This window comes from Haliotis rubra, unplaced genomic scaffold (assembly GCF_003918875.1).
Source record: "Haliotis rubra isolate DU_JTF1 unplaced genomic scaffold, ASM391887v1 Scf1545, whole genome shotgun sequence".
NCBI classification, from domain to species: domain Eukaryota; kingdom Metazoa; phylum Mollusca; class Gastropoda; order Lepetellida; family Haliotidae; genus Haliotis; species Haliotis rubra.
The window spans coordinates 85013-108193 of NW_025765498.1; the positions used below are offsets into that span (position 1 = coordinate 85013).

The window sequence follows — 23181 nt, forward strand, 5'->3', positions numbered from 1 at the left end:
AAATTTAGCCAAAATTAACATGACAAGAATACTTCAGTTAAAACAACTGGTAAATTTAAATTTCCTTTTAATGTTTCGGGACTTACGTACCCTCTCAGGAGGACAATAATTTTACGCTACTTATCCCACTTTGTGGGTACAGCCACTAACAATGTCAGTTACTAATCTAAACTACCAATAATAAACTATGTATCTATTTACAAATCAGTTAACAAGTCTAATTCTTTTAAAAATGCAATAATTAAATGAGAACTTATATTAGTAAAAAGATCCTAGAAATAGTTACTCCTTGTGATGGAATATTCAACACAGTCAAGCAAGACATGCTTGACCGTGATTCTTTCATCACAAGGGATACAAAACGGAGGATCCTCACCTTTTAATAGGTACTCATGATTATATCTTGTGTTGCCAATACAACATCGTCGCATGATGATCTCTTCAGATCTGGATTGACAACCCAAGTAGGTGTAACCGATAGTTGGTTTTATTGCATGTAATTTATTGATACCTACTTGGCTGTCCCACTTCTTTTGCATCAGATCACGGATATAAGATCTAATAGCAGCTTTATAATCAGAGTATGGGATCAGAAGTGGTGTCACAGATTTGTTGAGTGCTGCCTTAGCAGTAAGATCGGCCATTGTATTCCCAGAAATGCCAACGTGGCTGGGTAACCAACACAAAACGATGTCGCATTGGCCAGTAAGAAGTTCATTGTACAATTGAATAATTTCTAATAAAAGTTGATGTTTACAAGAAAGATTTTTAATAGCCTGAAGACACGAAAGAGAATCGGAAAGATGATATATTGTTTATATTTACGGTGTTTATTAATATATTTAAGAGCTGTTTAGATGGCGTTAGATTCTGCTGTGAAAATGGAGCTGTTACTTGGTAGTAAAAAATATGGGAGTTATTGTATTTCAACACAACTGCAATTGCCGTTCAATAGTATGCATATTTTTACCACCAGAAGACATATTAAAATCATTCACAAAAAGTTATCCATCGATTGAGTCGTTTAAGACCTTGGATAAACTGTTGATCTTAATGCTAAACAATGTGACAGACAAAATACTGCCTTGTGGGACACAGTGATCCTGACTATAATGAGGAGACAGAGTTGAACCCACTCGGACTTGAAATTGCCTGTTTCTTAAAAACGGTGATATAAAAAGAGGTAAACGACCCCTCAAACCAAAATCATGTAAATCCTTCAAAATGCCATGCTTCCAGGTCGTATCATAAGCTTTCTCAAGATCAAAGAAAATTGATACAGCATGTTGTTCTAAACGTACCAAATGATCAATGGTACTACCATTTTTCCTGAAACAACATTGAATATTTGTTATAAGCTATTGGTTTCAAGATACCAAGTTAATCTATTATTCACCATACGTTCCATGGTTTTACAAACACAGCTAGTTAAAGATATCGGTCTGTAATTCGACGGATCTGTATGATCCCGGCCACGTTTTGTATTGGGACTACAATGGCAGTACGCCACGAAGGAGGAAATTCTCCAGACGTCCATATTTGGTCAAATATATCTAAAAGTGTCATCAGACATGGTTCAGGTAAGTGTTTCAGTAGCTCGTAATGTATATTATCATGACCCGCTGCAGTGTCATGGGCTTGCTCAAGAGCAGTATGTAGCTCATGTAATCTTCACCGTTATGTGATTCAAAATTAAGTTTTGTCTTTTCCTGTTGTTTCTTATATCTCTAAAACTCAGGGACATAATTTGCCGATGAAAAATGTTTTGGCAAGAGTTTCGCCAATTTTATTTGCAATTTGAGACTTTTCAGTAATTAAATTATCACCATCTTTAAGATGGTGAACAGCAGATTTTGAACCTTTAATTGTTTGAACCATGTTCCATACCTTAGACATTGGCGTGCGTGAATTAGTTTTGGAGAAATAATTTCTCCAAGATTGTCGTTTGTTTTGTTGAAATTACGACGCGCCTTTGCATTGAGCATTTTAAATTTATTTAAGTTATAGACAGTTGGATAATGGCGGAAATAACGCTATGCCTTTTTCCTCGCTTTTCTGGCTTGTCTACAATCGGTATTAAACCATGGTTTTCGTACATGAAGAGTCATAGATGACTTTGGTATACACTCATCAGCTATTTCATTTAAAATGTCAGCAAAAGTTTGAATGGGATCAGTTATATCACTGAAACATTCAGGTTACAGTTTCGATTTACATAGCCTACGAAAAGTTCCATCTTGTATGCGATGGAGAATCAGATGGAAATAATTCTGAAAGGATTGGGAAGTGGTCACTTCCACAAAGGTCATTATGAACAGTATGAAGTGCCAGAAGTGCCAGTTGCAGGATGCAGATAGGTGCTTGAATCATTATTAAATATACACAGGTCATTATTGAAATGAAATCTTCAAGTATTTTGCCTTTAGTATTAGTGTTAGTACTGCCCCAGAGTGGGTTGTGACCGTTTAGGTCACCCATAACACATGGTTTCGGGAGTTGATCATAGAGTGATTGAAGATCAGTGTGTTGAAGCGCCGATGAAGGTGGAATAAACAGAGAACATAATGTAAATGTTACACCCAGAGAAAGTCGTACTGCAACAGCTTTGAGGTTAGTGTTAAGTGTAACGTGGCTGTGAATAACATCCTGTCGTATAAGGATAGTAGAACCTCCAGTGGCTCTATCACCTGGAGGGGACAAAATAATGATAGGCTTCAAACTGACGCAAGCTAAAATTATCTGTCTGTTTCAGATACGTCTCTTGCAGACAGAAAATGCTGATGGTGTTAAATCCTGGATTAATAGCTGTATTTCATTAAAATTTGTCCGTAGTACTCTACAGTCCCACTGCACGATATGTTTAGATAGACCTATATTTTAGGTGGATTAATGGGGGATCTACCCCACACCGTTTTCGAGGGCGACAAGCTATGTGCCCTTGAATGGACGTTTTCGGATACGTCCATGTCCTCAAGTGATCCGTATTTGTTAAATAATTTGATTTTATCATCTGACCCTTTTGGGGCTCTGCCACTTTGCTTTTTCCATGAATCTGGCTTTGGTTTGTTTTTGCTTTTGGCGATTCGCTGAACGTTTCTGGTAGATTGAGTCAATTGAGATGCCTGAGAAGATGTTACACGTTCAGAAGATTGTTCTGAATGTGTTTGGGCCGTGCCAGGAAGACTTGCAGGTGATAAGATCTCAGGAGACTCGGTTTTGAGCGATGTCTAGTTCGTCTGACAGCTTGCAGAGGACTTGGTTTCTGTAGGAGTTATATCAGACGATGATTTTGCTATGGAAGCATAAGTTTCCTTGATCTCAGATCTTAAGACAAGCTTTTTTGCATCAGAGAAACTAATGTTTTGAGTAAATTTGATCTTACTGATCTCCATATGCTGTTTCCAGATTGGACAATCTTTGGAAAAGGATAAGTGAGTGCCTGCGCAGTTGGTACATTTCTTAAAGGTATTCTTACAATCTCCTGTTGTATGTGGCTTCTCACCACAGTGAGCACACACAACAGACAATGTGCAAGTACGAACACCATGACCAAACTTCTGGCATTTAAAACACCTCAGAGGATTTGGTATGTAGGTGTCAACAGTAATGTTACAGTATCCTGCCTTTATTAATCTAAGAGCATTGGGAGAAGAAAATGAAAACAGGTAAGTGTTCGTCTGAATGGTTTCCTGTTTTTTTCGTGTTGTAAAACGCTTAATGTAAGTGACCCCTTGATCTTTCATTTCTGAAACAATGTCAAGTTCGGACATGTCAGTGAACAATCGATTTCGGTCTCTAACGATTCCTTTGCTGGTGTTAAGGAATCTATGAGGAGGGACTGATACCGGAACGTCGACGAATGTTTCAGTAGACATCAGGTTAGCTGCCTGTTGCCTTTTACTGCACTCAATGAGCAATGACCTGAACGCAAAAGTTTAATGTGTTTCACATCTCCGGCTAAGCCTTGTATGCCTTTTTGTACCGCAAAAGGATTCAACTTCAATCTTGAGTGATCTTGAGTCTCCATCACTTAGAAACGTGGCCAGTAGTCAATTGATTTGGGCTGTCTATGGTCATCATCATCAGGATCAGTATCAAGAGGACGTTTTGGGTTTTAAGGGGAGTTTCGTAAGCCATGGTTAGTGTTTTACAGATTCATCATCCGAGATCCCCACCCACCACGGAGTATCATAAAGACAAGGTAAAAAACAAGTGGGTCTCCAACTTGCAACACCAAGGATACTTGGATAATATACTCCAGCAGAAAAACTAAAATTATAATTCTTCCACCAGATTGGCCCATGAGCCACCGCCTTCTGGGCATAAGACTCTAGGCAAAGTTCATAACATCACATTTCAAAAACTAAAAGTGTAAAATGAACAAATTCCAAAATTGAAGCAATTCCAAATCAAATTTGTGCAATTACACACACACACACACACACACACACACACATATATATATATATATATATATTGCATAGATAAATAAAAACAGAATGCCTTTTTCTCCAACATGTTTCGTTCTTTACTCTTCAGGGAGATTGCAGCGGTTACAGCATGACGTCATTACATATATATTGTGACGTCATAATAGGGACAACATTCTAGAGCGACAAGGTCACAGCTTGCAATGGTTTAACCTTGGTTTGTACTTGTTTATGAAGTAGTGTTCTTTTAAATTCGTTTTACTTTGTCCGAATTTTGAACTTGATAAAAAGGAAATATTGTAAATTTAACATCGTTTCCTTTCGCACAGACATCTAGATGTTCACTCAGTGGGATACATCGGGTTTCAGGACACTTTATTTGTTGTTTGTGGACACGAACCCGGGCTCTTAAATTTTCTGATTGACCAATATACTGTTCATTGCAGCCATTGCATGTTATGACATATATTATGTTTTTGCAAGAGCAGTCAAAATTCTGTTTTACATAGGTTCTCCGTGTCTCGTGAAAGTTACAGAGTGTCCTTCAACAATATGTCGACACGTTCCAAAGTTACCTCTGTTGCATCTAGACACAGTAGGATTTGATAAATTCTGTTTCTTTAAAATAAATTTGGCTTTTGTTAGTATCTTTTTAAGATTCTGATTTTGTCTTTTGCTATTTATCATTTTTCTAGATTTCAGCATTGATTTCAGTTTTTCATCACCGTCAAAAGGCATTCTGTTTTTATTTATCTATGCAATATTTATGACTGAACACCTGTACTATTTTGGACATTTTGTTGAGTCAAAAAAGAAACTTCACAAAATGTAATTTGAAAAATAATGAATAATTTTTCTCTGATGATACATGTATGTATCCGAAATGGGATCCCTATGTTTCGACTCTCTAGAAAAACGTTAGCAAAACCCACTCAAACCCATCCATTCGTCGTGCAAATGACGTTAGTACCAAATCAGGTTTTGCAAGCGCAGTCGATCACGTGATCTTCGCATCGAAGTTTTCTTCATATGCACGTGTTTGCATTGGCCTCAAGAATTGAAAAACACACACTTTTAAACCACAGTTCTAACGGTACTTGAAATGCCACGATTGTCAAATGTGCAACGTGAACGTGCCGTTGGCATGTTGCAAGCTGGAAGATCAGTTATTGACGTCGCAAGAGGAATGGGGTGCAGCCGTCGTACTGTGTATGACTTGCGAGGTCGTCTACAACAAACTGGCACCACTTCTGATCGCCCAAGGTCGGGTCGTCCACGTGTGACGTCACGAGCAGAAGACCGTCAAATCGTCCTACGTCACCTACGTGACAGATTTCTGCCGGCTACACGAACCAGGGCTGAGATGTTTAGAGGTCGACTGTCCTCGCAGACCATTCGAAATCGGTTGCGGGCTGCCAATCTCCATTCTCGACGTCCATATCGTGGGCCAATATTGACGCCGTTTCATCAACGTCAACGTCTGCTGTGGGCCCAACGTCACCTCCGGTCCGATGGACCCAGAGACACTGGACTCGAGTCGTCTTTAGCGATGAATCCTGGTTTACCCTCAGATTCGCGGAAGGCAGGCATAGAGTATGGAGACGACGTCGTGAACGGTATGCCTAATGTTGTGTACAGGAAGTCGAAAGATTCGGGGGCGGAAGTTGCATGGTGTGGGGTGCTTTCTGTGGGAACAACCGTTCCCGACTTCTGGTAATCCATGGAAACCTCAAAGCTGCTGCTTACCGCGACCAGGTGCTCACCCCTGAACTCGTTCCTTTCATGGCGGCCCATGGCCCAGGACAACAGTTCCAGCATGATAATGCTTGGCCGCATACCGCGATGTTGACACTAAATTTCCTTCAAAACGCTGGAATCAACGTCATTGACTGGCCATCGAGGTCCCCTGACCTTAATCCAATAGAGCACGTTTGGGATGCACTTGGGAGAAGGCTTCGTGGTCTTAGGAACCAACCTCAGAATTTGCAGGAACTTGGCGCTGCCTTGCAAGAGCAATGGCGCAGAATCCCCAACCACGTGTTCACAAGCATCAGGCAGTCGATGAGGAGACGGTGTTTGGCAGTGGTGAATGCGCGGGGCGGCCATACACGATATTGAACTTAGACATTTTGAATTTTTATTCAGTATACCCATGTTTTGGAACGGCGGTGTAGCCTAATGGAACTGATTATGGCACTGTCAGTGTATCGAGAACATCACACAGATCTCAGCAATGAAATAATAACAATTTAACCATCTTACCATCTCTTGTTCTTTTATAGTGCCTTGAAGAAAGAATGTGAAGTTTCTTTTTTGACTCAGTATATATATATACTATCAAATAACATATATAAAGTTATGTACACTATCGATACAGTTGAATAAACAATACACACACATATACATATATGCAAATAGATTTCATTACTAATAAAGTGAATATATAATTCATATATCTACATGTAGGAATATTTAGATGGAGTATTCTTACCGACGATTCTTAAAAACATTTATAATACTGACTGACTGAGTTTGGTTTTACGCCGCTTTTAGCAGTATTCCAGCCATATCACGGCGGGGGACACCAGAAATGGGCTTCACTCATTGTACCCATGTGGGGATTCGAACCCGGGTCTTCGGCGTGACGAGCCAACGCTTTAACCACTAGACTACCCCACCGCCCACACATTTATAATAATACTACAGAATAAAGCTAGTTTTCTAAGAATAGCTATCTTATTGCTATCAATCAATCAAGTTTATTTCGTAACAAGGCCTTAGCCCCACGTACACTACAAATAAGCATGTGTAATTATAAGATAGTGGCATTTGACAATCAGGTTTATGTGTATAAAGAACGCAATGACAATGCTTCCTTGACGTAAGAAGAACAATTTTTTTAGTGTTGAAAACTTCATACAGGATAATGTGTTTAGAAAGTATCCTTATCTATGTAATGTGGTAATGCTTTAAAATATTTACAGCGCAAATCATGATAAATGTTACATTCAAATAGGAAATGAAATTCATTTTCTACAAAATTATCTTTACAAATATTACATAGTCTTTGTTGCCTCGGAACTCCATCAAATCTACCGGTATTTTTATATTTTGGAAGTGCACCGATTCGTAATATTGTTTTTCGACGCCTCGCATCTTTAGATTTCAATAAAGTTAAATAAGGCTCAATACAAAATACACTTTTGATACTGGAATAGACATCAAGCGATGAACATTTGTGCATTTCTGAAAATATGAATTGCTTCTGACAATCACCAACTCTTACATGAAAATCTTTAAAAAATTGTTCCTCGTTGCCAACTCCTTGAGCTTCCCACACAAAACCAAACCCATAATTGAACAAAGTATTTCGGACAAAATATACCCACGTTTTCCCATAATATAGCACTGGTATCCTTTGGTAAGCATAAAAGTTTGAACCAATACTTCATAACACGTAATAAACTATCAACATAAATATAATTTCTACCACATTCCACCAATACAGCAGCGTTAGAGCCTGTATAACTTACGCCCAACACATACTTACAAAATCTGATGTGAAACTGTTCAATAACATGCCATTTCCGAAAAGCCATATTTCCGAAGCTTACAAAATTGTCGGCTTTATCTGAAAGTCAAAGATTTTGAACAAAATAATTGGAGAAATATTTTTAAGTCTCCTACCAAAAACCTTAACTGAGCACAAGGCGTTATTCGCTTTATTTACCAGATTTTGAACCGATTTAGACCATGAAAGTCTATTTGAAAACAATAAACCCAAATAATTATAATATGTAGAAACGTTTAGCTTATGATCATCAAAGTACCATGATTCATACCGCCTTAATTTACCACCATTTCTAAACACTAGCACCTCTGTTTTCTCAAAATTTACAGACAAGCCCCATTGTTTGCAAAATTGTAGTAATACATTGATCTTCCTCTGAAGACTAATGGCAGAATCTGCAAACAAACATAAATCATCTGCATACAGTAGCATATACAATTCCATCAACTCTGGATCAATAAATACGCCCCTGTCACCACAAGTAATTATTTCCGTATACAACTGGTTAACAAACAACGCAAATAGAAGAGGACTTAAAATACAACCATGCCGAACCCCACTCAAAGAATCAAAATATTCCGAAACATTTAAATTGTTTAGCTTAACACTAGCCTTTGTCTTTGAATACATATCTCTAATGATATTGAACATAGGACCATGGACGCTATTAGATAACAGAACAAACCAAAGAAGATCTCTATTAACTGAATCAAACGCCTTACGAAAATCAACAAATAAACAATAAAATCTACCTCCTGTTTTTGACGAACATTTCTGCATAACACTTTGGAGTGTAAAAATGTTATCCACCGTAGAATAGCCCTTACGGAAGCCACCTTGACACGTCAACAACCTCTTTCAAACGCCTGTTCAAAATGGAAGTAAAAACTTTGCCACAAATATCCATAAGAGAGATACTACGATAATTATTTACTTTTTTATGCAACGGAAATATAATTTGACCACTGATCTGGAAATTTACCTGACCTAAAAACGCCATTAAACAAAGTACATAAATATGACTGCAAAACAATTTTGTTAACTTTAAACATCTCAGGTGGAATACCATCTGGACCAGGACTTTTATTAGGTCGTAAACTACCAAGAGCAAACTCCACCTCTTCAATACTTATGTCCCTATTCACAATATTATTTATATCATCATTATTACAGATTCCACAGACAGATTCTTGCACATCATGATTTACAATGAAATCCTTTGTAAGTGCTAAAAAATCTTCATCAATATGAATATCTTCAATATTTAATACATCTTTAAAATATTCAACCCATGACAAACAGTCAATTGTTGCTACAGATTTACATAAAGCGCTGCTAAAATGTCTCACACGAGACCAAAAGGATTTGACCCTTTTACCAGAAGAAAAATCTGATAATATAGAGTTGGTTATTGCTATTGTATATTCCTCCTTCTTGTGACGACAAAGCTCTCTGAATTTATTTCGAACTTTATGAAACTCTTGAAGGTAAGAAAAATCCCCAGACAGGCGAAATCTATCTAAAAGTTCATATTTATCTTGTTTTAAATTTTCACAGTCTTGATCAAACCATTGCTGTTTATGATTATCCCGTCTCCTGACAGAGTTCGAGTCCATTCCACAAGAAGATGCAGTTTTTGGATAATGTATGTTAGCAGTTTTGCACCTAGAGATGGATTATCCATAGTAATCTCAAGAAAGACATGAAGAGGCAGTGAGTTTAAGTTTACTTTTAAGGTTGAGTCAAACTTGTCTGCATGGGGAGGTCTCCATTTATATTTCTCAATCGCAATTGTATCATATCGCTCCGAGTTGTCAATCCTCTGGAAGAAACACTTCAGCTGACAAACAATAGGTAAATGATCAGATTCTACTGATGTACACACACTAAAATCACTAATTGAGTTAAATAGATTAGTAGAACATAATGCATAGTCAACTAGACTATGTCCTTTGTTTGCAATACATGTAAATGCTCCATGCGGATCACTCTTGGATCTGCCATTGAGAATGTGTATCCCATAACTGCAACATAGATTAATAAGTTCCTTGCCATAATTATTTATCTCGGAGTCCCTTGAGGAACGTGGAGTGTCGAATGTATCAACGATGTCATTAACACCATCTAACTGGAATAAGGTCTGCTTTATCAGGAATGATATAATCTGCTAGGCAACCTGTCCTGGCATTAAGGTCGCCACAAATGATGATATGTGTGTCATTATAGTGACATTTCAGATCTAAATTGCTATTGAATAATGGATACATTTTATGAAAATCTGGTCTTGTAAAAAAGTATGGCTTTAAATATTTAACTCTTGCATTTATAAAGTGAGAACAAATAAATAAATAATGAAATTCATCGCCAATGTCGTTACCATTACAAAGTTTACATAATCTATCACGTTTTTGAATATTGCTGCAGCGGCCTGTTCCAATTGGTAAGTTATGATTTGCTGTTTTATAAAGTAACACTGCCCTTGATCACTTATCATATAATATATCAAAATATTTACTTAACCTTAAATCTGAGTTTGATAAGGAGCTATATAAGATACATTTTGTTGCTTATACACATCTTCTAGTTTACATTTAACTGTATTTTTTAGTTTATTCAGGTCTTCAAAATTTTGGGAATTCCATACATAACTAAGTCCAATTTCGTCAAACGTATGTTTAATATTCATTATCCATTTATGCTTACTTTTTCCAAAATGCGTGTCATTAAAAAGTAATTTAAAGATGCAGTCCGTTTGAGTAAGAAACGGACCGATATGAATTGCAAATTTTATCATTGTACAAAATTGCCACATAAATATAAATAGTACACATGTTTATCATTTACTAATACCCAACAGCTTTCTTATATTTGAAAATTTTCCGGACTGCACCCAAAAAGTTCTTTAAGAAACTATCATTAAAATTTTGACACAGTTCACTATTTGTTACGAGGGAGGAGTGCAGAGAAAGGGACAGCCAGGTGTGCGAAAAAGGATGGAGACCGCACAGCACAGGCTAATGAATCAATAACTTGGTGGGCACTTGTGCACGTGCTTCTCTAACACCTGGCTGTCCCTTTCTCTGCACTCCTCCAAAACATTTCCGGACTCCACCCAAAAATCATTAAAACTTTGACACAGTTCACTATTTTTTGTCCACCAATCCCTCTCATCTTGTGTCTACCTCTCTCCACCCACCAATCCCTCTCATCTTGTGTCAACCTCTCTCATCTACACATCATTCTCATGGTGTGTCCACCTGTATCTATCCACCAATCACTCTCATCTTGTGTCTACGTCTCTCATCCACCCATCATACTCATGGTGTGTCAACCTCTCTCTCATCTACCCATCATACTCATGGTGTGTCCACCTGTATCTATCCATCAATCACTCTTATCGTGTGTCTACGTCTCTCCACCCACCAATCCCTCTCATCTTGTGTCAACCTCTCTCATCTACACATCATTCTCATGGTGTGTCCACCTGTATCTATCCACCAATCACTCCCATCTTGTGTCTACGTCTCTCATCCACCCATTATACTCATGGTGTGTCCACCTGTATCTATCCACCAATCCCTCCACATTGCTGGGTTACAACGTCTTTCACTCTCAGTCAGCTCTTCATAACTCGGTTCGCGTATGGCCTCGAGGAAGACATATTCGTTAGTATCAAAACATATTTTTTAAGGATGATTTGTTTTCCGGATTGTCTAAAAAGACAGTTGCTTCAGTGTGCTGGACACAATTGACTACGTTTAAGGAAATAAGCTTGAGTACGTGTACGAGTGTGTGCATGAATACATGCATGTGGGCATCTCTTCGACTATAATGTTGCGACATAACTGGAACGCCTATGTCAAGAGCTCGCTAGATGCACGTTGGATGTTGAATGTATTTGTTGGGAACATTATACATATGCACGTGTTCTTTACCACCACACAGAATGATTGTTTAGCTAGCAGGTGCTTAGAAAGAAGCACATTTGTGTAATCTAACGCTTAAGCCATGCAACCACGGGCTGCGACAGGAATGGCTTAAAACGAAGTTGCCAAACATTCTTTATGGTCAGAAGGTCGTCCTTGTGTGACGTCACGTCAATGCATAAACATATGCACGGAATCTAAAGAGAAGAATCCTACGCAACCGGAGCACAACATCCGGTCCTGAAGTGCAAGACGCGCCCCGATTGGTTCCTGACCACCGTTAGCAAACCAGACCTGTTGCAAACGGCATCTAGAGACAAGAATGGGACAGAATACGGCTTTGATGATGGTGACGTGGTCCACAGGCGTGCAGGTGTATGTTTTACAGAGGCTTGCCTTATTTAACGTCGGTTCGTTGGTGGTTGGAAGTGCAATACTGTATGAGGTGTCATCTCACCTCAAGGAGAACACAACTCATCATTGGTAATTTGAATGCCGCACGTTACCGGGACGACATTGTCGTTAACATGATCTACCAACTCAGTAAGTGACGTGGCATGCACTGCAAAAACGCCACCCACATATAGCACGTGCTGCAACAGAATTTTTGAGGCAGCCTAACATTGCCTCTACCTCATTTGGGTCTCTAGTTGACATTTGAAATAACATTCCCAAGGCTGTTTTCAATGCACCATCGCTGTCGCGCCTAAAACCAACACAAATAATGGTCATTGTTAAATACTGACATTGTTAAATAAGTTGTGAGACCGCTCTTTTAGGGCGTGTCTTTCTGTTTCCTGCCATCAGGTATGGGCCTTGTCAGTGAATTTGTACAGTATCACATTAATCAGATGACTGACTGAATATTATATTGTCATTTTCAATGACATATTCAGCATTTTATATGAAGAACAGTTGAAAACCACACATAAAACAAAGTACTTGCTTTAGTTTTCATATTGTACTTTGGTTTATGACATACCTCATGTCTCAGTGTCAGTCTAGTATATTCTCAGAGAATTTAAGATGTTATATTAACACGCAGATGGGGGTTTATCTTGCGCTATGTAGATATTACACATGCAAGTTATGGCCATGTTTGCCACCTTAAAAATGCCAGCGAGCGCTGATTGTCACTGGGTATAAGGACCGTGTCCCTTTCCCACGCCACCATTGCCAGGTCTCGTTAGACCGTTACTGGTCGCACTGCTACTGGGTGGTCAGGTCGAAAGTTGCTACGGCAGTAATTCTTAAGTATCTCAGGGGGCGATTTGATCAATATCAATTTGATGAAATAACGTTATGGCCTAGGGTACCATGTTCTGTTCCCTTATTTCTGGTAATGCAGAGATAACCAATTTTCCCCAGGATTGCCTAGTTTAGGTCAAGCCCTTTTTTGTGTAGCCAGTGTAGTTACACTTCCGGTCAAGTAAACGTATGTTTTAGAAGCATGACATACTTTATTTTATGAGGCATATCTTAGTTGTGTAAGAGGCATAGTTTGGGGTAGACCCTTAAAGCTCATTTCTCCCGCCACATGGGCACAATGTGTTAAGCCCATTTCTGGTGTCCCCCCGCCGTGATACTGCTGGAATATTGCTAAAAGCGGCGTAAAACTAAACTCAGTCAGTCAGTCATTTCTCCCGACTTACCGTAGAGGAGGTTTCATAGAATCAGTTATTTCCCAGCAGAGTTAATTGGTCACTGCCGACTTAATTGGACGTCGATGCATCTTGTCGATAGTCTTGTCATAGAGAATTGTTAGCTATCTTTATCAATATTGACTGTACCGTTGCTTAGTTGAGAGGTTTGTATTTTTTTTTATCATTTTTCCTTTAATCAGCAATCATTGTCACAATTGTTGGGGCTTTGATTCCTGTGATTGATTGCTTACTGTTAGCTGCTGGTAAAAACTGTGAACCGTTTCCACATTTTCTAGTGTTACTTAATCTCAGGAATCTGACACAAGCTAACACCCACAGACCTTACTCTCAATGTAAGCATGAGGTAAGACTACTTCCGTGTGCTGAGTGTACATATGAAGATGAATCTAATTTGTTAAGAAACAAGCATTATATAAAGCATTAAATATTGATGCAAACAGAATGAGGTCGTCATAGCAATAACGTAACATCAATGGGTTGTTTCGATGTAAAATTGGATGCAACCAGTGTTAGTAATTCAGCTTTGTTAGCAACAGTACTAACATGTCTTTCATCTGGAAATAATGACAATCTGGTCTATTTTTCAAATCACCAGATTAATGTAATTTTTTGTGATAAGTGATAATTTATATTTCCATAAAAGGCATAGGCATCATGGCCAGTGTATTGCGGAATCATAATCAACAGCAAGACCAATATATTTAGGTTAACGTCAACACACAGGGTTAAACATGAACAAAACAACAAAGCAAGTGATTTTATGCTCATGCTCGTGGCTTTATGTTTTATGAATACATACAAAATCTCACACGTTCAAGAGATCATCACAAAGCTTGTCGTCAACAATGCGACAGTAGAGCGACACAAAGGCTCTCAGTGACCAATGAAAGCCTGGGGCGGGTTCTTGGAGTGATTTTCCAAATATGGTATTGTACATGTGGTACCTGATCCGCCAAGGAAGAAAGAAGCCATGTGCCAGATTCTGATCCCAGAGGATGACGCAAGGTGCCCGTCCACGACAATGTTTCCTGCCAGAGTCGTCGGTGCATATGCCCCTGTGATGACTTGCTTTCTAATTGCTGTCACTTTCACAGGAACAAACGATCCATTCGTCAGCTCCGGGCGGAAAAGATAATCGCCGATCTCAACCTTTGACGCCATGCGGGTCTCTGCTGAAAAGCTCCAAACTGAGCTCACAAAAACCACATGCTCCTTGCTCATTGTCAGTGTAAGGCCATCTTCTATTTCAAGTATTATGTACTCTACGGGTGTTCGGTCCAGTTTATGCATCATCAGGTTGACATCACTGAAGGAAACCCGACCTTCCTCGTCCATGACCATCACTGTATCACCTATCATCAACTCCCCAATGGTTTTGGACCTGCCATTCTCCATCTGAACCACGGATGATGGTGGAAAACAGCCAGTGAAGTGGTATTCCGCTACATCTGAAGTATAATCAGTAATTATTTCAAAATGGTATCATATATCTTTGAATCTTCAGTGTATTACGTCTTGATTTTATTCTGTGAGTGCAGTGTGTATTACATCTCAATTCTCATCCATGTTTAGTGTATTACATTGTGATTCGAGTGTGAAGAATAACTTGTTTCATTTGCCACAAGGGTAATCAAGACACTTTCGCACATTTGTCGTGAAACATCAATCATACGCTTTTGTCAGTACAAGATGTTTATGTTACAAAGTCACATAGAATATTCACCTCCCCTGTCCCGTATAAGAACAGTACCTTGAGGTAATATTAATGAAAATCATTATTTTCATCTGCACATCATTGTAATAGGTATAACTTCTTTGAGTGGCATTTTATGATGATATACATCGAGATATCCGTTATTTCGGATAACTTTACGTATTTTAACTGCTGCCACTATGTAAATCACTTATGCTTTGCTTATAAATATTATGTGAGGTATTTAGCCCAACTTTTACTTGTCACTCTCTCTGTTATAACACAATGAACACTACCATCATCCCATTTTTCTCTCCTCGTGGGTGTGACAGACATTACAGTTTTTTATGTTGTGACATTAAGCCTTGCTGATGAGTCTGCAACAATTATATCTTGTTAAGGCACATACAATGCAAAGCATATATGCACGCTAGTACATTCATGTCGTGTTGGATATCTGTTCCCCATGGACCTCTCCATGTCAAAGGAGAAAAGACAGGTTCGCCATTTTTAGAGTAAGCATATGGTCCAATGTGGAGTAGGGAACAGATGTCATATGTCAAATCAGAACAGTCGCCATGAGAAAACATATATTTCTCCATATCAGTGACTTGAGTAAACCTGGCGGAAGAGTCGGCAGATGATGTCCTGTATAGTTTTTGACGTTGGAACTATTAAGGTAAAGTATATCCCGTGTTTCATACAGGTGATACCGGTGGAAATTGACAGCTGCCCCTGTAATAAAACAGAATGAATAGCAAATTGTTTAGCATGTGCAACTTTTCATGATAACCTAATTTTTTATGTGTTTATGGCTCGTGCAGATGTACGTTTTTAATGTTTCAACATATATTTTTAAAAAAAGACAGTTTAAGGAACTGCAAAATCAATATATTAAGACGTGAGTTGACATAATGATGTAGTCTCTGAGCTTCGGTATAAGACATTCGCATGAAACTGAATGTAACGTACCAGCTTCCATGTTGAGAGGGTGTAGAGTAATATACACATCCCGATCAGCCCTGTTTTGTTCATGCCACATCCCAAGTGCGTGAAAGAACAGGTGCGCTATCGTATCTCTATCACCGAGGCGTCATCAACGGCAACCTCCTGCATCCCCCCCCTTGTCGACCGACATAAGACCAACACCTGGAGAACATGGTGGCGTATATTTATTCATCAACAGGCAAAATTGCTGGACGTCATGGGCAGATTTAATGCTGGCGTTATATATTGGAGATACCGAGGGCTTCAAATGTGCCGTCTGAAACCGAACTGCACGTTATAATCTTGCCAACGTGATTTCACTCATGGACTTCCAGAAAGAGGTCGTTCTCTGCTGTTGTCTGTTTTGTTTTACCAAACCCAAGGTGACTGTGTGATGAAATCTATTTCGTGAAATTCCGATAACAATGTCATTTTTCGGCGTGGCATTCACGAGATCAAAATTGCTTTTCACAGTTAAATCACTTCACTCTGGGTTTGAGTAAGTTATTTAAAGGCACTATATCAGACCACACTGAATGCATTTCTCTGAATAATACTATCAGCCCTCAGGGAAGCTACCATATAATTTATTTTTAAAATACGCATTTAGATTACAATATTAAATTAAAAAGTTCGAATGATTTAATGCAACGTTGCATGAAATCGACTTTCGCGCACTCTACCGGCCGAACATTTTTTAAAGCGAACCCCATAGAGTTATGTCCCTTGGAGCGCTCTTTACGAATATCCTTCGCACAACTTGAAACCAATTCGGCAAACACCGCGTGCGACAGTTTTCGATGTACAGAGCAAGTGTGTACATTCCATATATTCCATATAATGTCCTCTGTATGGAAGCTGTTCGCCAAATGTTCACCTCGAAGATTAAATTATCGGTTTCAGGTAAGTCGTAAGGGATAATAAGTCTTTTATTGCATCAATATTTAGCTAAAGTGAGTGCATATGCCCCAATATATATAATATAGGCCAAAATATAGTCGAAAATGACATTGTGCCTTTAGCAGTTACAGTGACATCAACTACGCATTTCACACAACCAGCAATATATCAGCCATAGTTTTATACATATCAAATATCACAAACAACTAATATTAGGCCACCACATTAGGAACCATGGGGGCAGTATTCGACTGAATTAACACAGCCCCGCTGGTACTGTGATGAGTTTCCTTGGATTTTATATGTGCAATGACCTGGATAAACATGCAATTTTAGGCAGTCATGACAAATTAATTGTACATGTGAACATCATGCTTGATTCTAAAAATTCAGTAGTAAAAGCATTTTAATGTTACACGTGAATTTGATTTCACTTATTTAAACGTTAATCGACGTCAATATAATTTATTATTGTTTGTGTTGCGTGAAGAAAATAATCATTGCTTGTCAATTCTTACCCGTGACCTTTCCGTACCATTATGTAATCAATGTCACCATCATTATACGGACGAAAGAATGCGTTACCTTCGATGTCCATAGTCAAAAAGTCGCCACGAACCGAATCTAACAATAAGCAGGAATCAAAACATTCTCGAGAAAGTGTCGACAAGGTAATGAACAGGTATATTTGTAAGTTACTAATGAATACCGATCAACATAACTGTACCAACATTTAGCCTGGTCGCATGCAGCTTCAATGAGTGAGTGAGCTAAAATTTAACGTCACCTCGTCAATATTTCAGCCATAAAGCGACGAGTAAGGTTGTGTAAAAGAAATAAATACGAGTTGTTAAACAACCAGTCGTCGAAAGTTTAAACTAGAGTAGAGTATCACAGATGGTGTGTAAAACTAGCATGTAAATCTAAAACTATTATATATTTACGAAGACAATACAATATAAAAACAGGCCATAAGTCGCCAACAACGGAAGGTAGATGGGGACCATGGGGACTTACAGTGCATGCAGCTTCATAGACTACTAAGGTATTATACTGATCCGAACCATTGTCTGTACTATCTAAATGTTACACTCGAGGGCATGTGCTCAACAGAAGATATGACAAGCTTGAAGACTGACATATATGTAGAGTGGGATTACCAAGACCACGAAAACCTTAATCAAACTGTAGCCAACAAAGATGTACGCTTTAATGAATGAATATAAAACATAACATTCAGAAGAAAACTCAAAAGAAAGCAGAATATTTATGAGTCTCTTGTCTCATATGAACATGTCTTTTTGAAGCAGTGATGATGCCAGGTTCTTGCAAAAAGATGGACACATACTAACACGTCAAAACCCATGCTAGGGCAAGTCAATTGTCTAGTTCAATGGTATAAGACACAACAATGAATTGCATCGGGCATAACTTTTGTCTCATTCAGGAATGTCCACTTTGTTTTGAAAGCTACACTTTGACTTTGAATATTTCCACCCTAGCTTTTCGGATGGTGGGTCGGATGGTGCTCTTTGAAATCTTAAGAGAAATAAAATGCTCGAATGATATTTTTCCGGTTAACATAAATATGCCTTTCAGGTTCATTTTACGCAAGTTGTGATTGCAGAACATCCATGGCGTGTAGACTTGGATTTTAAGCAGGCCGTAGAATCATTGGAATTATCAGTTGTTCAACGAAAGTATTTTAAGGAGTGACTGATACCACTTGAACCTCGGAAGAAAGATACGTAACTATAGTTATGGCAACCGCGTTTGGTAATCAAATGTGTGCGAGAATTGCTTGTCTGTTGTGGTTTTTAGGAATCCACATGGTATTAATTACACTCGTCTCAAATACTATCTGACGGTCCTTCATTATAAGTATTACGAATTGGTGGTGCATGTTCCTGATTTGCATGGATTTTATTTCACATCAAGTGGAGCTCAAAAGCTGAATGGAAATGTCCAAGGAGGTTCTTGTAGAAAATAAGTAGAAAGTAGTGATACTTGATTTTGGCAGATTTCTGACAGTTGACATTTTGGCCTTACAAGTGGCATTATTAATATTTACCAAAATACTTTCTTCAAAGGTCACATGCAACCAAAAAAAAACAAACATAATTAAAACACTATTATCACTTATTCATGATATATAATATACATTGCTGATTATGAAAAAAACAAATAAAAAAATTATAAGCGTTCAATCGCAAATCAAAAGTGCAATATTTGGTACTTGGGGTTTACTTCCCTCGAAACGAAGCAGCCGGGATACCGAACCCAGTGAGAGCGGGTGGGTGTGCACTCAAGTGTAACGAAGGCTTTCATTGGCTGGTTCATTTGCAGATACGCTGAGGGCTCATTGTGTGTGTCTATATAGAGATGTTGGGTTTTGTAAATACATGCTCATTTTTTCTGCATTTGCGTTCGATCCCAATCAACAAATACTGAGATGGTGAACTACTGCGTGGCTGGAAACTGTCGTTCGTTTAAGTACAAAGCAGGACTTGACACTGACAATCTGAGTTTGCACCGGTTTCCGTCCGATCCAGTCATCCGAGAAACATGGATGCAGTTTGTTTGTAACCCACAGACATAATAACATGCCATGTGTACAAGTATAACACCTGCCTGTCTGTGTAATTACATAATGTGACAGAGATAGAACTCAAGTGCACGAGCCATAAATCAATGTATTTTGTTTGTGATGTATAGCCTGATAGGTGTTAAGTTCAAATTGCATGTGGTCAATGATTGAAGTTGTGTATTGCATATTGTCATTAGCAGACAGGCAGGCAGACACATAGGTGTCAATAAAACATTATATAATTAACATGTTTTTCTATGTTTCCATAGACATGTATTAAAACATTTCAGTTTTCAATCTGAGCAATTTTTAACAAAGAAATTAGTATTTCTAATGCTACATTTTTTTGAAAACTTGGTTTGAAAATCTGTCAACCCCCAAAAGGCAAGATGTGAAAACATATAGGAAAAAGTATGGGACCAGTGTATTTTTCTTACTGCAGACCAAAGATGCTTGTAATCACAAGAAACTTCTTTTGTTCTCCAACTTCGACCCCAACGATAATCCTTGCACGCATTACTTGCTGTGTTTTTACGAGTCGCCTTCCCTGTTCAAGCCGCGCGAACCTAATCACTGCGCATGCGCTATGGGCGTAGCGCAGCACAGCTGTTGAAACCACTTTTCACCCCAGCGCTGAAGTGAAATTAGTGAATCTTTGAACTCCGATTTGGCAGGGTTTTTTTCATTGCGTTATTTTTCAACCTTATAAGTACTGTTGAATTTGCATTTTTGATAATTTGTTATTGTAAGTCCATACCGAAAGTATCAGAATCTGAAAAGTTGTGTTTTGTGTTGCATGTGACCTTTAAACAATTAATGCTGTGATGTTTAAAACGGTTTCTTGTCAGTGAAAACAATTACAAACATTTTGTGTTGGTCTGTCAAATATTAGACTTTTCATGGTGTGAATTCTACTTGACTATTAGAGACACTGAACTAGATCGTCGCTTCTGTTAGCCCATAAGTTGGTCAAATACAAATTGTCAAAATCAGGGATATTACAAACAGACATGAGTCATGCCAGGAACATTTGGCCAGAGGTACAGGAATATGTGCTTGACATGAGCACTAGTATCTGAAGAGCATTTCCAATATGGATAGTGTGTCGGCCATGTCGAAAATTACAGTAAGGTTTCATCATTGATGGGAACAAACCTGTTTCAGATTCGCTGATCTAATGGTTTCTGATCTGAAAACGTTAAGGAAGAATGATGCATAATTTTGTGCATTTTGCAATATTTTATTTCCGATCAAGATGCTTCAAAGTAACCTGGAGTTACATATGGAGATCAGTTACCAATTTTTATGTCTGTTGCCATTCAGTTCGGAGAAGATTACATTGTCATTAAGCGCAAAATGACTACCTGGTGGCCATATTTAAAATGCAGTTTGGACTTATTTCAGAAGCATACACACAAAATCTGAGCTGAATCCTTCATGCAATTCGGGAGAAGAGGTGGAGAATGTAGTAAGCCTATAGTCAACGATGAACGACTTGCGACCCTTTGTACTTGCATTGCTTTCTGGCTATGTAATCATAGTCTTGATATTACAGTAGAAGGATACAAAACAAACAGAAGTCCTGAAATGTCATAAAGAAGTGGATAATAGATTGTTATTGTTGGAAAAACATTCCGATGGGTGTGTGCAGAGGTCACCGATCTTACCTGGAACATCAGGTGAGAACGCAACAGGCACCGGAAGACGCCAGTACTGTATGGGGATGTTGGGTAGGCTGTCAGTTAAATTAGTTATAAATGATGGTTCGTTTCTTTTGCCAAGTATATTCCATTTGAAAAGGTCTTGGTACACGTTGATTGCTCGTTTTTGATCAGGATTCAGCTTTATATCACCCTCGAAAAGTTCATGTTAAACTCCTGAGGACAATAATTCAAACATGGAAACAAGGTTAGCGTTAACGATACAAACGATGATGTTGATATCAAACAATTTGGATTCATTTACGTGACAATTAGATTCATGTACTGTTATGTAATACTAAGCATAAAAGAATACTTAGCGGCCAAAAAAACGTCAGTACGAATTCAAACTTAGATAGGCACTGTAATCAAATCATTACAGAAATGGACATAATAGACATAATAAGCGGATCAATATTTCTTTTTGTGTACAATATCTTGACACATCAATGAATACCTCAGCACAATTTCAAGACATTATGTGAAATTTTGCAGTCCATTCAGACTCTTGACTATAATATCTAGTGTGATCCCCGCGAGCGGCAATAACTGCAGCACAGCGTCTATGCATGGAGTGCACCAATCGATTGATGAAGGCCATTGGCACTGGGAACCACACTCTGAGAAAGGCCTGGCGCAATAAATCGGCTGTGTTCGGCCTTGGTATGACATTATTCAGTCTCCTCTGAATTTCATCCTAAAGTTGTTCAATTGGGTTTAAATCAGGACTAAGGGCAGGCCACTCATAATGTTGACATCGTTCTGATGTAGGATGTCCGTGTAGCTCTGGCAGTATGGGCCTGGGCGTTATCATGCTGGAAAATGTTGTTCGAGTGACGTGCGAAATGTAGTATGACGTGGCGTCTCAGAGCTTGGTCGATGTAGTGCACCGCTGTGATGCCGCCTCCTCTCCCTGGACCAAGGTCTTGGAACACCATAGGACCCACTCTCTGGTTCAGGCCTAATCAAACCCCATACCATGATGCTTGCACCTCCCCATGAGTCTCTTTCCATAACACATTGGTCGTCGCCACATTCTTGTTCTGCCATCTGCAGTTGATACGCAGTACCGACTCTCATCTGTGAACAGAACAGATCTCCATTGCCTGTATCGCCATTTTTTGGTGTTGTAGGACAAACTATAGACGTTCACGCCGATGACGGGGGGTGAGAATAGGTCCACGGTAAGGTCTACGGCAATGGAGGTTCCCGCTGTTAAGACGTCGGCGTACTGTATAAGTACTGATTGGTCTTCAGTGTGTTTCCACTGTCTGGCGTGCTGTTTTAGATGCCTGCATGAAGGGATCCTGTACACGTTGTCGCACAACATGGCGGTCTTGTCGTCTTGTGGTCACCCTTGGTCTTCCTGTACGGGGGCGATCATTTGTGGTGTTGGTGGCCCGGAAACGTTGCAGTAGCCTGCAGATGGTCCGAACGGTGACCTGAAAGGGATTGGCAACGGCTTGTGCGGTGTGGGCAGCTTCAAGCCTTCCTAGCTGCTGGTTCCCCTGAGCTGTTGTGAGTCGCGGCATCCTGCTGAAGTTGTAATGTGAATGTTTCAACCAGGTTTGGGGGTGAATTTTATAGGGCTGGACCTTGTGAACAGCACGTGCAGCATGAGTGGCATGAAAAACATGGAGAACTCCTTACCATCTCCGAGACCAGGTTGAGTTTTTGAGACCATTTCCTGGTTCCATTCTGAGTTTGGGAAGGAATGTCTTTG

General features: G+C 39.0%; 1 protein-coding gene across 1 annotated transcript; it reads right to left on the reverse strand.

The window, feature by feature from the left end:
• Window positions 1–14344: 14344 nt before the first annotated feature.
• On the reverse strand, window positions 14345–16401 carry LOC124270764 (desert hedgehog protein B-like). Its single transcript, XM_046705802.1, has 3 exons — window positions 16257–16401; window positions 15694–16019; window positions 14345–15039 (listed from the first exon to the last, which is right to left on the reverse strand). The coding sequence occupies exons 2-3, from the start codon at window positions 15884–15886 to the stop codon at window positions 14465–14467; spliced, it is 768 nt and encodes a 255-aa protein (XP_046561758.1). The 5' UTR covers window positions 15887–16019; window positions 16257–16401; the 3' UTR covers window positions 14345–14464.
• Between the last annotated feature and the right edge of the window lie 6780 nt (window positions 16402–23181).